Below are 16,628 nucleotides of genomic sequence, written 5' to 3' on the forward strand. Positions count from 1 at the left end.
ATTATAATTTAAAAAAATTGAATTATTTATTATATTTTGAATAAAAATTTAAAAAAATTATAATAATTAGATGAAAATATTTTTCAATCCAAATAACCTCTAAATCATATTAATTTATAAGTCTAGCATACCAATTTTCCATTCTAATATCCTATAATCAAATTAATCAATGGTATTAAATAAAATAATAAAGTACAATATCCAAAGGGAAAATACTTTAGTATACATACTATGCCTTTCTTTATGACACTGGTCTGCTCGCCGGTGGAAACCACCTTTGTTTCTCTGTTTCTCTGTAGTCTGTGCTTTCCTTCACGCCTTGAGCCTTATTTATTCCATCACTCAAAACCCATTTGGGTCTCATTCAATCCACAGTGGTTCCTATCTTTGCTTTGAATCGTTCTCATCTAAATTTCGATACTTTATCTTGAATACAAGTTTCTGAGATTTCTGGGTTTCTCTGATCTGATCAGTTGAAACGCCTATCTGATCCAGTCCGGGATTTCTCAAGCTGTTATTGGGTTTTCTCTTCGGTGTTTGGATATTTTCAAACCGAAAGGAAACCCCTGGAAAATTAAGCGATTTAGACTAATATTAAATTTCCTGACAGATGATACTTTGACAAAGCTAAAGCCTTCAGACAACTAAGCCCTGTGCTAGTATATTTGTGATCAATTGGGTTTTTCATTCTCTTTCTGATAAAAAAGAAAAAAAAAAGGCGTGCAGAAAGCAGAAGATCTTATAATCTTATTCTCTTTACATTTTTATCTTATTTCCTCACTCTTCTCAGCAACCAAACGGGGGAAATGATGGGAACTGGGTTGCGCTTTGGGCCTCTGCGCGGTGAGAACCGGTTCTACGTCCCATCGAAAGGCAGAAAAAATCAGAATCAGCAAAAACAAGCTCGGAGAGGAAAAAAGGGTGATGAGACCGAGAGGCTGGATTCATCTCCGACGAGCAAAGGCCCTCCATATTCATTGAAAAAGCCTTTGGAGCTTCCTCTAAAGCCTGCTAGTAACCTTGATAGGTTCTTGGAATTCACCACCCCTTTGGTCCCGGCCCAGTATTTCTCCAAGGTTGATCTCTTATCTTATCTTTATTCTTTATTCGTTGTAATTATGTCTCGTTTCTGAGTATCAGTAGGAGAAAGTATCGGGCATCATAAATTTGAATATTGGGCTTAGTAGTATTCAGTATTTATAAAGAGTGACGAGTGTTCTGTATAAGAGGTGATTTTTTCAGTTAATTTTCCTCCCTATGTTTTCTCAACTTTGCATAGACTTTTACATGGCTGCGATGCTCATTTTGTGGGGTTTGATACAAAAAAAATTCTGATTTTTGTTTTCTTGTAGACGACAATGAGGGGGTTGAGGACTTGTGATGTTGAGTTTCAACCATACTTCATGTTGAATGATCTTTGGGAAACATTTAAGGAACGGAGTGCATACGGGGTGGGAGTGCCTTTTGTACTTAATGAGGGTGATTCTGTTGTTCAATATTATGTTCCATATTTATCTGGCATACAATTGTATGGCAAGCCTGCTACAGGGTCAAATGCTAAGCCAAGGTAGTGCTATTTCCTAGTTGGATATGTGTATTTCTATTGTTTATTTGAATTTTTCTGTCGATATTTTCAACTTGAGAATCAGTTTCATCAATCTTCTTTATGAAAGTTCAATTGTTTGGCTTATATGAAAATTGAAACGTCTTTGTTGGTTATTTTTGCTTTGTTTAATTGAAAGATTTGCCATCCATGGTTGCCAATAGCTCTATCTTGTTCAAGGAAGCTGATTATGGGTGTTTCTATACGAACAAGGATGTTGATTATGGGTCCTTCTATATGATAGGGTCAGGGGAAAAACTCATTGTCTGACAAACTTGAGTGTCCCTGTACCCCCAATTTGGCCTTGACCAATAGCATCGTTTGTGTCAAATTTTTTACTTACTTTTATTTGGTGTGCTTTTGAAATAAAAGTTAATGATGCAGTAAGCTGATATATGATGTCACTGTCAATATAGCTTTAGAAGGTCTCTAAGTGTGGCAAAAGAATTTTTCTTGCTGGTTACATGGCCTGGTTTCAAGAATGTTGAATGCCTATGCTAACTGAAAACATCACAGGATATTCAAAGGGTGTAAAAGAATTCTCCTTACAACTTACAAACCTTCCCCAAATCAATGTGACTGTCATGAATCAGGTGAGATTTATAAATTTGAGGTTTTTCTAGACTGAATTGCTAGGTTAAGTAGAATATGGACGATTTGCAAGATTTGAGTGCTTATATATACTGGCAGAAAATTTAGTCGTCCATAGTATCTGAAATCTAACCAAGCCATAATGAATAAATAAATTAGGCGAAGGGATAGTTTAATAAGGACCTCTTTTCTACAAACTCCTTTTGTTTTTGGGCTTATGTCCACAGACACCAGAAGGAAAAGTTTGCTTGGAAGTTGTTTCAGTTCGGAGGAAGCAAACTAGTCAAATTGGAAAGCTGTTTATTAGGATGCATTGAGATTTGAAAGAAAGGTAATCAAAAAGTGCTCAAGTGTGAAGAAATTGTGATCAAAAGACGAATCCTTTTGTATATATTGTTTTACCTTATAAGAAAAAGATAAATCATTATGCATGTTTTAGTGTCTTGTGAAACACCCACTTGCAGGAATATGTTAATTTAGCATACATTTATCACAGAACATTGTCAATTGCTCTTTGCCTGTAGCATTGTTCAAAACTAGAAATTAAAAATCAGAAGCACAACAAACTTGCTAATGTTGCGTGTTGGATTTGTTACTTTGATTTGCATTATTTTCTCTTGTAATTAGCATGGTATGCTTCTTCTTTTGAAGTTTATACACTGATAAATGGAGAAACTTAAGAACTGCAATATTAATTTTTTTTTTAATTGGTAAAAATAGTCTGCTTTATTAATACAACATTTGCTCGAAGCAATTAGTTCTTTTGAATTAAATTTTTGTCACAATGGAAGTGAAAGAGGAATTTTTTGTTTTTTTGTTTTGTTTTTTCCTTCCGGTGAATCTGAATTCAACCAAGGCCAGTTAGCTGAAAAATAAAAAGAGAACTAGGGTTGTTATTCTTGATTTGCTTGCTTCTTTCAGATCAATTGTAGAAAACCGCTTTCTTATATTGCAATGATGGATACTAGAGCATAGTTTATTAATGTGTATCCATAAGTCTCTCTTGACATTGTTAATGTAGAAATTGGTTATGTTGAATTCCGTACCATGCATTTATAATCCTCTCTTGACATTATAGTTTAATTGACTCTTAGTTACCTAATGAGTTCTATACTACAAAGAAATTATTATGACTTAGAAAATTGCTCGATTTTTTATTTTTGTGTGTCAAGGATTAGTGGATATAACCTTGAGGGGTAGCTTAGTTGGTTAGGCCTTGGGTTTGCTCCTCAATGGTCACCAATTCGAATGCTCTCAGGGCCACTAGAGGTTTACTTGGTTGTTAACTTCAAGGTCCCGTGGGATTAGTCGAGGTGTACGCAAGCTGGCCCTGACACCCACGGATATAAAAAAAAGAAAAGAAAAAGATTAGTGGATATGCCAGGCCAACAGTATTTCCTTTGGTTTCATATTACTCTTTGTTCATGATTGATTGAACAGCCAATATGTACGTAGTCTTCAAATACTGAATGGTATTGTTATCGATTTCAATTTTGCTCGTGCAGATACTTCTTCTGATAATATTCTTCCATTTGCGCCCCAATCCACATAATGTATTCTAATTCATTAGTAAAGTAGTTTCACTTTTACTGTTGATTCTTCAATAATTTACGAGTTTATATTTTCCTTGTGCAGAAATAAACAAATGAACAATTTATATGTTTATAACTTTATACTGTACATGAAAAAAAAAAAAGGAACTTTATACTGTATTTTCCTAAATTTTTTTTACCTTCTTGTTGTAATACCCCGGTTACCTCTTCCTATTTCTGCTCTGTTTATGTTCAACAATCATGAGTGCTTCATGTCTAATCTCATTTCAAGTTTCTTGTAATGTCCTATCTAGTCTTTGTTTGATTCTTAGTGTAATAGATTTAATTGTAGGGTACATTTTTTTGCCTTCTAACCAAATTGGACTTCGTAATTTAATCAGGCAAGCTGGTGAAGAGAGTGACTATGACTACTATAGAGATTCAAGCAGTGATGGAAGCAGTGACCATGAAAGTGATAAAGGCATAAAATTTACAAGAGAGCAGTGGGTTCATAACCATCTAAGAGGTGAGGTCCCAATTAGACTGGCTAGGCTGTCTATAACAAATGATCACGCTGCAAGACAGCAAGGCTTTTCTAGTGATGATTTTGAAGCAGGGAATTCTCAAGGTCGGCTGCTCTTTGAGTTTCTTGAGCAGGATCTCCCTTATAGCCGTGAACCATTAGCTGACAAGGTTAGTTATTTTGTTGATTGTGATTGCTTCTGTAAGTTTATGGTCTGAGCTCTGCATCTTAGTTGTTGCATTATTGTGCAGATTTTTGATCTTGCATTCCAATATCCTGGATTGAAGACCTTAAGAAGTAGTGATTTACTGCCAATCAGTTGGATGTCCATTGCATGGTAAAATTTAAATGTAATCTTTACTTTTATGTTGCTTTGTATCATTCCAGGATTCATTTGGTCTGATGATAGTTTTTATAGGTATCCTATATACCGAATACCCACTGGTCCTACATTGAAAGATTTGGATGCTTGCTTTTTAACATACCATACCCTTTCTGCACCCATGACAGGTAATCTTAGCCTTTAAATAACTAGCATTGTGGTACTATATTGTGGTTTCTTTTCTTTTCTTTCCTTTTTTCCTTTTTTCCTTTTTTTTTTTTTTGTGCTGTGACAAAACATTTTAATTGTTAACTTTCTTCTTGAATGGGCCTTTAAACGAAGCTTAGGTCACTGGCAGCATGTAATCTCTTTGAACCCCTATGTATAAGCAAAGTGTTGTCCTTATGGATACGAGCATGTGAATTGGGTATCTATATGACCATATCCTTCTTCTTCTTCTTCTCCTGCTCCTGCTCCTCCTCCTCTCTCGTCTTCTCTCTCATGCAATAAATTTGTATAAAGCCAAAGTATTCCATATCAAATATGACAATTAATGTTTAATATAATTCTGCAGGTATCTAACTAGTTCAAATGCCTGATGTTGTATGAGATGTTTTAACTTTCAGACAAAGACATCCGTTTAACTCTTAAGGAGGGACCTCTTTCTATTTTTTCCAGGTAGTGGAAGCACCCAGGCCTCGATAATTTATCCTAGTGAGGTCGATGATGTCCCCAAGATTTCCATGCGTGCTTTTGGGATGGCATCCTATAAGTTAAAAGGATGCATGTGGGCACAACATGGGGCTAGTGAGTCTCAACTGGCGAATTCCCTCATGCAGGCTGCAGACAGCTGGCTAAGACTGCTTCAGGTCAATCACCCAGATTTCAAGTTCTTTGCTTCACATGGCATGCACTAGGGATGAAATCAAGCAATGACATGCAGCTAGATTATTTTAAATTCCTTGCCACAAATCATAGGGCTTTTAAGTTCCCTGTTGAATGCATGGTCAAGCTGAGTTAAAAGTTTACTTGATGGAGTTTATTTGATGTGGACTTCCCACTACATGCAAAAAAGACAAAAAAAAAAAAAAAAGGATCATCACAAGCAAAATCCTATTGAAAAAAAAGGAGAAAAAGACAATACAATACAAAAGGATGAAAAAAGTGAAAAGATCAATGGCATATGTTGAAGACCAATAAGGTCAAGAAGAAATGGGGAAAAGAGACAAACAGAGAAGAGATGGAGATGATTCATGGCGGCCGAGCTAAATATGTTGTTATGCTCCTAGAATCTGATAGCCTGCATAATAAGGTCCTATCGATTCCTTTGTCTGATACACCTATAATTTTATGTCTCCATGAGAGAACAAATAGGTGGTTACAAGTTCAGTGTGATTTTGGTTGATGTATAAAATGGTTCGGGTTGGCAATCCGGATCCATTTGATAAGCTTATATGTTATTCTGATATGTAGTGAGGTGATGAAGGATGAAGCAGTTGATGTTAAAATTACATGGCTGTTTCAATTTATTTTACGTTTCTGTTTTGGATGAAGCTTTTTGTGGCTACCTGAGGCTGAGGTAACTTGAGCTTTATAACAGAAAGAAAGTAGAAGTCTATGGTAAGTGTCTCTCAAGTGAAAAATTGCTAGTTTATGTTGTATCTGGGTGCACCCAAAAGGCAAGAGAAACAATTTGTTTTGGTATTCGGGAGTGGCAATGACGATGAATGATTTGGTTTTCTGCAAGCAATAGTGATTGCAGTGAAAGTATTACAAAGAAAGGAGACCTTCCATCTGGTTAGAGGAGTGGTGATGAGACCAAGTTAGACTGTAACATACAAGACCATTGAGTCAGGTTGGGAGCATTGACAGAGAGCCTACATGGTGCATAGAGGCACCGAACACCGGGATCACTTGCCAAAAAAAAAAAAAAAGCTGATGATGAGCAGTTCTATGAGTAAGTTAGCTCACTACCTTTTTTAAAAAATGGGGTTTATCATTAAAAAAATAATTTTTTATGTGAGTTTCAGATATATCAACATTTTTTAAATAGAGTATGCTAGACTTGCACACTCTAAAATTACAAATATCATTTATCTATATTAATCACTAAACTGATAGAATAGACTCGAGTTTCAAATGATACTCTTAAACAAATTTTACCTTGTGTAAGCGTCTCGTACTTTTTTTTAAAAATAGTGAGTAAATATAAGGTCCAAGTCATATGAAATAATTGATTTTTTAATAGTCTTTTTTAAAAGGAGTGCATGACGTTTTTATGATTTATAAATGTATCTAACATTACTCTAGATTAGGCATTTTAATCCTCTCAACACATTTTGTACCCAACAACTAGCATCCACAATTGCATAACAACTATCACTTTTCTCTATTTTAACCAATCATTTTTACAATCTTTTGTGTAATTATATATTAAATAAAGAATATTTTTATAAAATAATTTATAAAAATAACATCATTTTACATAAATATGCTCATTTTAAAATATAATTGTATAAATAATTGTAAAAAAGATTATGCGTATATCATTATTCCATCATTCTGATTATTTTTAAGAGTAATTAGAATAAGAGATAGTGATAGAACAACAACTATTTTACAATTTAAATAAAGCTTTATATTAAAATAATTTTAAAAAAAAACACTATAAAATCAACAACTAAAAAGATATGAAAACTCTTTAAAAATATAAAAATAAAAAGATATTAGAAAAATAGATATTTTAATATCGTCATTAAGTTGTGATACAGTTGTCAGTATATCATTTTACGGAAGAGAAATGCTACTTATCATCTCACACAATATATTTTAATATTATTATTTTATTTTATTATTGTTAAATTAATTAAGTAATTTTATTTATCATTCATACACTATATATTTATAAAAAAATAAAAAATAAAATAAATATAATGTATAATGTATAGAAATGATCAGTAGAATTATATTTTACAGGAATATTAACAAGAGAAGTGTTAAAAGACTTGCTAAATGGATTGTTTAAGTCGAAGAAAAGTGGTTAAAAGCTTATTGCATCATGCTGCTTTAATTTGAGACGCTAATGTTTAATCATCCCTATCTTCTTTTTTCTTTTTTCTTTTTTCAAAAAAACGTTTTTTTTGAAAAACACGTTTTTTATTTCAAAAAAACAAAGGAAAAAGAAAACCGTTGGAGCTTGCAAGCCGGGGACCGTTTTGTAGTCGGCGATTAGGCCACGAAATCGGCGAGGGAGATATAATTGAAACGAGAAAAATAAATAAATAAATAAATAAAATCGAGAAAGAAGAACTAGCCGTTGGGGGCCCCAAATTCAAATACATTGGCCAGGGAGACAGAGTTCAGAGTTGCTCTTTGTTCAAGCCCTAGAAAAAACTCATCATCATCTTTCATATGTCATTTCGGAGTAACGCTCTGTCTCTCTAGAACTTTCCCAATCTGTCTCTCTCTGTCTGTATTAAATTTCTCTCAGAAACATAGTCCTGCTGTTCGTGTTCGTAAGTTTTGCTGATTGCTTCATTTGGTTCCGTCTGCTCGGATCTCAGTGCTCCCTCGATAAATTCTCGCGTTTTGGGATTTCCGTGAGTGTTCGTTCTCTTTTTATATGTTTATCCTAGCATTCGATGCTGAAAACACAGTGGATGTTTTAGGTGATTAAAGTTCCCTTTTTGTGCTAGTTTTGAGGTTGAATTCGATGCCAATGATGATAAAGTGAATGAACTTTGGTTTTTGATTTAAGTTTCCTTTTATGATTCAAGGCGTTCTCTTTGATCTTTGTTTGAAAATGGAAACTTTCCGATCTTTTTGGTTATCTAAGAGTCGTCAACTTCGAACACTAAACATTTTGGAAGTTTTTATTTGAAATCATGGGGTATTAGTCTGCAGATACGAAACAAATGTGGTGATTAAATCTCACCTGAAGTTGAAAATGAGAAGAAATTTGTAGAAAGCGGTCAATTTCTTTATTCATGTAGTTTTCCTCAAACTGAGGAATAAATGAAATAAATACAAATTTCCAATTTGATAAGTTTATTTGGATTTCTATGGCTCAGAAGATCTAAAAATTTTGTGGCTTTTCTGAAGATTGTATGCACCCTTTTTTTTTAACTGAAGCAATTTTTCATTAAACATCAAGCTTAACAAGAGTACAATTACATAGAAATTTCAAGAATAACGTATTCTTTGACAAATTCTGGAATTGAAGGCCACCAAATCCTAGTATCCTCCAACTTCTTACAAAATCTAGCCAATGTGTGTGCTACAGAATTTGCTTCTCGAGGAATATGAGGGAATTCCACATCTTGAAATCCTGTACACAAGTGCCTAATAAAATGGATTGTTATATATTAGTTTCAGTAACTTTCAAGTCTTAATGAAAATTCTTACTTAATTTTGAAGTTCCAGTCCTAAATTTCAAAGTTGAAAATTTGCGCCGTTTCTTTGTTTTTCTTTATTTTTTCATTTCTATGTCGCTCTAATTTGTCTAATATATTTGAAGTGTTCTAGGAAACAATTAACAGATGTTTAAACCAGAGGGAAAATGCTATATAAGCAGAATCTATGGCTTTCCCTTTTCATCCATTTTTGCATTGGTTGGTTTTTTTTCCTTTGCACGTTTCAATACACCTTTTAGAGGTTTTGTGATGAGTTTCATTTGATAGAATCTTCATTAATCTGATTTTTTAAGTAATTATCCGATTACTGCTGTCGTCATAGTCTAACCCAAGATTGATTTTGACAGAGAAGTATTGTATCTGGCAGCTGCTGCATACTGTTTAACGTCACGTCCACAGAGAGTTTGATTCTACAGCCTCTTGTGTGAGAGGCCTAGTTTCACACTTCTGCTTGGTGTTCTTCGTAGTTCAACTTTTGTGGAGTAGAGCAAAAGGGTTAAAACATAATAATGACGGTCAGAACACCAGGAACACCAGCTTCAAAGATAGATAGGACACCAGCATCAACTCCAGGAGGGCAAAGAACTAGGGAAGAAAAGATTGTAGTTACAGTACGGTTAAGGCCGTTAAACAAAAGGGAGCTCTTAGCCAAAGACCAAGTGGCATGGGAGTGCATCGATGATCATACAATTGTGCACAAACCCCCACCTCAGGATCGATCAGCTCAACCAGCCTCATTCATTTTTGGTATTTAATAACATCTATCTGCACTCCAATATTTGTTAACTAAAATCTTGTCATCATTTTCTTCTTCTTTCTTTTTCCAAAAATTCTTGGCTGTTCTTATTGCAGATAAAGTTTTTGGTCCTGCGAGTCTAACTGATACAGTATATGAGGAAGGAGTAAAGAACGTTGCATTGTCTGCTTTGATGGGTATCAATGGTAGGGCAAACTTGACTAACTCTTTAGTTTTGTTTTTCAAAAATAACCCTTCTATCTACACATTGCAGCAACCATATTTGCATATGGACAAACTAGCAGTGGTAAGACATACACAATGAGAGGAATAACAGAGAAAGCTGTTAATGATATCTACAGGCATATAATGAATGTAAGCTTTATCGGAACCTTCTAAAATTTTTGTTTCCTAACTGCCAGCTGTTGCTTGAATTCCAGACAATGGCGGAGTGTAGAACTCCTTTTTTTTTTGGGGGGGGGGGGGGGAGGCCTCAAACTAGAGATTTTTTTATTTGACATGAAACATAGATTATAGTGTGACACCATGATAAAATTGCACTGTATTTTTTAAAATAAAAGTCTTATTGAAGAATTTTAAACCGAATTCATAATAATAATAATAATAATAAACTACAAAGAAAGAAAAAAAAAGTGTATCCATGAAGAATTACCATTTTCCTCATTATTTTATTCAACATTGATTTCTATAAATTACTTCAAAATTGAGCTTTCTGGCCTAATTTCCTTTTATTTGTATGACTACCTTCTTAATCTATTGTTTCTAAAATTTAATCAGGGCCATATACAGGTCTATATGTAAATTAAGCAAAGATAGGAAGAAATATAAGCATCAATGACAAATTTGTAAAACCTTTAGGTGACCATGGCATCCCCCCTCCATAATGGCTCTCGCGTCCACTGAGTCTCTTGTTCATGAAGTTACAGCAAGTTTAAGCATTGAGAAGAGAGTATGGCTTTGAAATTAATATACTCTTGTGGCATGATTGCAGAACCCCGAGAGAGATTTCACAATAAAAATTTCTGGACTTGAAATATATAATGAAAATGTAAGAGACCTGCTAAATTCAGAATCTGATCGCAATCTGAAGCTGTTGGATGATCCAGAGGTATTGTATCTGTGAATTTTTTCTTTTGTTAGGAATCAAGTACTTTGAATTTTGAGAGATCTTCTCCCCTCATCGGCTGGAATTGTTGTCAATCCCTGCATGCAGAAAGGTACTATGGTTGAGAAGTTGGTAGAGGAAATAGCAACTGATGATCAACACTTGAGGCAATTGATCAGTATTTGTGAGGGTAAATCTTATAACCTTGAGTGTGGTTTGGTTTAGCTTCCTTGTTATTGGTTATGTCTTGGCTGGAATCAGATGTTTTTCTTTGATTTTGTAGCTCAAAGGCAAGTTGGTGAAACTGCACTTAATGATAACAGCTCTCGGTCACACCAGATAATAAGGCTGGTAAGTCTTCTTTTTCTTGATTTCTTCAATACTATTAAGAATTTTCTTCTAACAAATTGCTCATTGGAAATCCATACAGACAATTCAAAGTAGTCTCCGTGAAAATTCTGATTGTGTGAGGTCTTTCGTTGCAAGCTTGGTAAATATAAAACATTCTTACCTTTTTATCTTCTGAATTAAATTGTGTCGATGGTCGCTTCCGATATGAATCATTGATATCTGTAATCTGCAGAATTTTGTTGATCTGGCTGGGAGTGAAAGAGCTTCACAGACACATGCAGATGGTGCTAGGCTCAGGGAAGGATGCCATATTAACCTTAGCTTGATGACACTTACCACAGTAATCAGAAAGCTCAGGTCAGAATATAAAATAGCATATATCTCTATACGGAGAGTATATATTTCAAAGCTTTCTTTCATTTCCAACTATGCACTATTTTCTTATTTGTTTGATATTTTATGACTGCTTTCCTTCTAATACAATTTCACATGTCGCTATTCAGTTCTATAAAAGAAACATAGATCTTCCTGCCATGTAAAATGTAGAAATGGTATTTGAAATTTTGACTATAGCAACATGTTTCTTGGTTTAGCTGAATCCATATAGTTTTGAGGTTTCTGTTGGAAGCTTAAGAATAGTATATATTTCTAGAAAATAGGATCAGGTGTAGAAGATCAGCTGAACAAATATAAATGAGCAGCACAAGTTAGACCTAAGGGCATGTTTGGACACTTGAAGTATCTCAGAATTTTGGGAATGGTAGTGAAATGGTCTAAGTGAAGATGTTTTATTGGCTTTTGGGAAAGGAGAGAGAAAATGTTGAATAAAAATATTATAAAGTTAAAAATTTGTTTGAATATAATTTTTTAATATTATTTTTGTTTTGAAGTTTGTAAAAGTTTTATTGATTTTTGGGGTTTTGTTGTGTTGTAAAAATTGTATTAATTTTTGTGTTTGAATAAAGATTAAGTAATGATTAGATGAAAAAGTTGAACAGTAGTTGTAAGTTTGAAATTGAAGTGTTCTGTGGTTGAGTTTGAGAATAAAATTACGAGAACTTTGAGAATTTTGAGAATTCTCAGCTCTTAGTATCAAAATCTGTTAAGCTCGACTTCTTGGCCTCCCACTGCAATTGTTACTCCCTCTGTGGTTGGATAAATCAAGGGTGGGCAAAGGAGTTCGTTATAGTATGCTAAAAGAGTTAGTTTAGAATCTTGACCTTCTAAATAAGTGTAGTTCAAATAATTGTTAAGTACCATGTAGGTTTATTAGCTTTTGATTATACTGATATTTAACAATTCTGTACTCAACTTTTGAATCATGTAAATGCAGCATTGGTAAAAGAACTGGTCATATACCCTATAGAGACTCAAAGCTCACTCGCATATTGCAGCACTCACTTGGTGGAAATGCACGCACTGCCATCATATGTACTTTGAGTCCAGCGCTGACTCATGTTGAACAATCTCGAAACACACTCTTCTTTGCCACACGGGCGAAGGAAGTGACAAATAATGCACAAGTAAACATGGTAATGTTGCTTAGTTCTTCTGACTCTGTTAAGTTGCATATCCAATGGTTTAAAAAAACACAAATACTGACCCTTTTCTCCTTGTAACATTTTATCAGGTTGTTTCAGACAAGCAGCTAGTGAAACATTTACAGAAGGAAGTAGCCAGGCTGGAAGCAGAACTGCGCACTCCTGATCCATCAAAAGAAAGAGATTTCAAAATTCAGCAGGTAAATACAATACGTTTCTAAATTGACCTTGAAGTGATGTAGGGGAGTAGAATCCGCAATATTTATGTCATATTCTCTGATCATATCTAGATGGAGATGGAAATTGAAGATTTGAAACGCCAAAGAGATCTTGCACAATCTCAGGTGGACGAATTACGCAAGAAACTTCAGGAGGACCAGCAGGTCTCTCACTCTCTCTCCTACATGCACTCACATGCACATGAGATACCTAATTTATTTAACCTTTTTCACATAAAGAATATAAAAGGAGTTCTTTCAACTCACCCTTACATTTATACTGTTCAGAGTTCAAATCCATTTGAATCACCCCGTCCATCAGTGAAGAAGTGTCTTTCCTACACTGGTGCACTATCACCAAAAGTTGAAGCCAAGGACATAGGCTGTGGTGATAAAGTAAGAAGTATGATGTTAAGGCAGTCAATGAGGCAATCATCAACTGCTCCATTCACGCTTATGCATGAAATACGAAAACTAGAACATCTCCAGGAGCAGCTTGGAGAAGAAGCAAATCGTGCACTGGAAGTACTACAAAAGGAAGTGGCTTGTCATAGACAGGGTAACCAGGATGCAGCAGAAACAATTGCCAAGCTGCAAGCAGAAATAAGGGAAATGTGTGCTGTGCGTTCTGCACCAAAAGAAGTTGAAGTCGGAGGCTTAGTTGCTCCTAATAAGAGTGTCAGTGCTAATCTGAAGGAAGAAATCACGAGACTTCATTCACAGGGCAGCAGCATTGCCAACCTTGAGGAGCAGCTTGAAAGTGTTCAGAAGTCTATAGACAAATTGGTATTGTCACTTCCAAGCAAGTATCACCAGTATAACAGTGAATCATCACCTAAGAAGGAATCAAAAAAGAAGAAGTTACTTCCTTTGGGTTCGAGTAGTGTTACCAACCGAAAAAATTTTATAAGATCTCCTTGCTCCCCTTTATCTACTGCTGAGCAAGTTTTGGATTCTGATATTGAAAATAGAGCTCCTGAGCACGATGATAATGTATCCATTGAGACTCTGACAGAGTCTGAAAAGGGGACACCAACGAAGAGTGAAGAAGGAGGAGATGCCTCTTCTAAGGAAAACAACAACCCAGGCTATAGGCGTTCTGGTTCAGTTAACATGAAGAAAATGCAGAAGATGTTCCAAAATGCAGCAGAAGAGAATGTAAGAAGCATACGAGCATATGTAACAGAACTGAAAGAACGTGTGGCCAAACTTCAATACCAAAAACAGCTACTTGTTTGCCAGGTATATCTACTATTTTAGTAATTTCTTCCTATTTAGTCCCCTTCATTCGAAAGTTCATGTAACTCACACATTGTCACTTCTGCCTTCCCATCATTTTATATATACATTTGTTATATGGCCTCTAGGTGCTGGAGCTTGAAGCAAATGAAGCGGCTGGGTACAATGTAGAGGATGAAGAAAACACATTTGAGCCAGTGGTGCCGCAGGTTTCATGGCAAGTAACTTTTAGGGAACAAAGGCAGCAGATAATTGAGTTGTGGGATGTGTGCCATGTGTCCATTATTCATCGGACACAGTTTTATTTACTATTCAAGGGGGATCCAGCTGATCAAATTTACATGGAAGTGGAGCTTAGGCGCTTGACATGGTTGCAGCAGCACCTAGCAGAACTCGGGAATGCAAGCCCAGCTCACATAGGAGATGATCCCCCAATTTCCCTGTCATCATGGTCTTGTCTTCTTGTCTCTCTGTCTATCTCTTTCTCTCCTTCTCTCAGACAGCTTATTGAAATTAAAATTAATCACCACTTTTGGTTTTTCAAGGTAGGGTTGTTCCAAGTGACTGAAAAATTGGATTCCATTCCATGTCTTGTTCTATGTGCAGTATTAAAGCATTGAAGCGTGAAAGGGAGTTCCTGGCAAAGAGGTTGACCTCGCGTTTGACATTTGATGAGAGAGATGCATTGTACATTAAATGGGATGTCCCATTGGATGGGAAGCATAGGAGGATACAATTCCTAAACAAGCTTTGGACAGATCCCCATGATGCTGAGCATGTACAGGAGAGTGCTGAAATAGTGGCAAAGCTTGTAGGCTTCTGTGAAGGTGGCAACATTTCAAAGGAGATGTTCGCGCTTAATTTTGTGCATCCATCTGATAAGAGGTCATGGCTTATGGGCTGGGATCAAATCTCAAACCTTCTTCACTTGTGAGAAATTAAATTCTTTATCTCTCTTGTAAATGAATTTTGGAGCGTTCCTCCAAAATGTCTAGTTATTTCTCTTTATCTGACTGATTTTCCATGCTGAGAGATATATTTTTTTAAATGTTCATATACGAGTAAAAGAATCAATTCATAAGGCTTCCATGTGTTGAACTTTCAATATAGAGGTCGTCTGGTTTTGGAATGCCATTATCTTAATTTTTCTAGTACAATCCCACAACCAAAAATTAGGCACTAGTGACATGATTAGTTCAAATCACATAACCACATAGAGGTAGATGCAAAACTACACTCATAACTGTTACTTCGCGGAATGTCAGTTTTACGGAATATCGTTTCCAACCTGCAGACCGATGTCCGAAATAACACAAGAGTATTAGCATCTTGTTCATGGCTTGCCTTTCGTCAGCAAAGGCTATTAATTCCATTTTTGGGGAATGCAGTTAAAACGTCTGGGATGGAATATCAAAACCTGTATTCATTTGTATTCTGCTGTCATATATTCCCCCAATAAATTCTTTTGGACTACCCCCTCCCCCAAAAATAGTTCTTCTCTACGCTCTGAGAATTCAGAAGAAGCAAATGAACAAGGTATAGTGAGTGTATTTACCTACTTTTTTGGTGCTTTTTTTAAAGATTAAAGAAAAGCAAGATCTACTGAAAACGTTGTATATCTTTATCTTTAAAAATCAATTGAATCTGTCTCATATCACCATCAGTGATCTTATTTTTATAACTAATTTTTTTAGTAAGTAGTTGTGTGATTAGTAATGTTTTTTCTTTGGTGAAATAGGAAAGGCAGGTCACAAAAAGAATTTTTATGGAAAGCATTGGAGTTAAAAATATTCTCTTTAGTTTTGTAACTAAGAAAATTATCTTTTGCATAGTATGAAATTTCCCTCTCCAAAATGCGTTTGTTGTGAAGATATCATGGACCCTTTTCAATTTCAGATTTTTTATTTATACATTTACTCGAGGCTTGATTGCATATTCTTCCACTTTGTCCATAGTGGGAAATGCTACTGCATGCTTAATGCTGCTCTGGATGCCTGTGTGTGTATGTGTGTGTGTGTGTGAGAGAGAGAGAGAGAGAGAGAGAGAGAGAGAGAGAGAGAGAGAGAGAGAGAGGGAGAGGGAGAGAGAAGGTGAGTAAAGGCTTAAGGACAAGTAGCTTAGATTCACCATTGATGTTGATAATACATAAATTAGTGGCCTTGAAACAACTATGTCTAAAGGATATATAAACCAAGCCAACAGGACTCACTGTGGGAACATGAGCGCATGACCCAACATTATTCCACCACAACCAGTACTGCTTCTAATAGCATATGACATATATAGGACAGACCACACCAACTTTAAAACATAAATTTAACTCTCTACTAATCTCCACCCTTCACATAATGCATCAAAGAAGCATGATGCATATTAGGATGGAGTAGTCTTACTTCCTTGAGAAATGTTTTTAATCTAGCACTTGGGGAAGGGA

The 16,628-nt window shown here is 35.3% G+C and overlaps 2 protein-coding genes across 5 annotated transcripts; both read left to right on the plus strand.

The window, feature by feature from the left end:
* The first annotated feature begins 233 nt into the window (after nt 1-233).
* On the plus strand, nt 234-6,124 carry LOC122296548. 4 transcript variants are annotated; one of them, XM_043106327.1, is made up of 7 exons: nt 234-1,076; nt 1,353-1,567; nt 4,128-4,252; nt 4,343-4,419; nt 4,501-4,586; nt 4,668-4,759; nt 5,250-6,124. In XM_043106327.1, the coding sequence occupies exons 1-7, from the start codon at nt 807-809 to the stop codon at nt 5,486-5,488; spliced, it is 1,104 nt and encodes a 367-aa protein (XP_042962261.1). In that variant the 5' UTR covers nt 234-806; the 3' UTR covers nt 5,489-6,124. The 4 variants fall into 4 exon arrangements, with proteins under 4 accessions (XP_042962261.1, XP_042962262.1, XP_042962260.1 ...); XM_043106326.1 differs by having other exon boundaries at nt 235-674; nt 791-1,076; nt 4,128-4,419; XM_043106328.1 differs by having other exon boundaries at nt 4,128-4,419; nt 5,146-5,272.
* A 1,765-nt stretch (nt 6,125-7,889) lies between these two features.
* Nucleotides 7,890-15,323, plus strand: LOC122296543 (kinesin-like protein NACK1). Its single transcript, XM_043106317.1, has 15 exons — nt 7,890-8,170; nt 9,331-9,730; nt 9,836-9,925; nt 9,994-10,094; nt 10,732-10,848; nt 10,954-11,035; nt 11,129-11,196; nt 11,276-11,335; nt 11,429-11,553; nt 12,530-12,728; nt 12,827-12,937; nt 13,028-13,120; nt 13,244-14,197; nt 14,323-14,645; nt 14,801-15,323. The coding sequence occupies exons 2-15, from the start codon at nt 9,493-9,495 to the stop codon at nt 15,126-15,128; spliced, it is 2,889 nt and encodes a 962-aa protein (XP_042962251.1). The 5' UTR covers nt 7,890-8,170; nt 9,331-9,492; the 3' UTR covers nt 15,129-15,323.
* The last annotated feature ends 1,305 nt before the right edge of the window (nt 15,324-16,628 follow it).

Source organism: Carya illinoinensis, chromosome 15, assembly GCF_018687715.1.
Source record: "Carya illinoinensis cultivar Pawnee chromosome 15, C.illinoinensisPawnee_v1, whole genome shotgun sequence".
NCBI classification, from domain to species: Eukaryota; Viridiplantae; Streptophyta; class Magnoliopsida; order Fagales; family Juglandaceae; genus Carya; species Carya illinoinensis.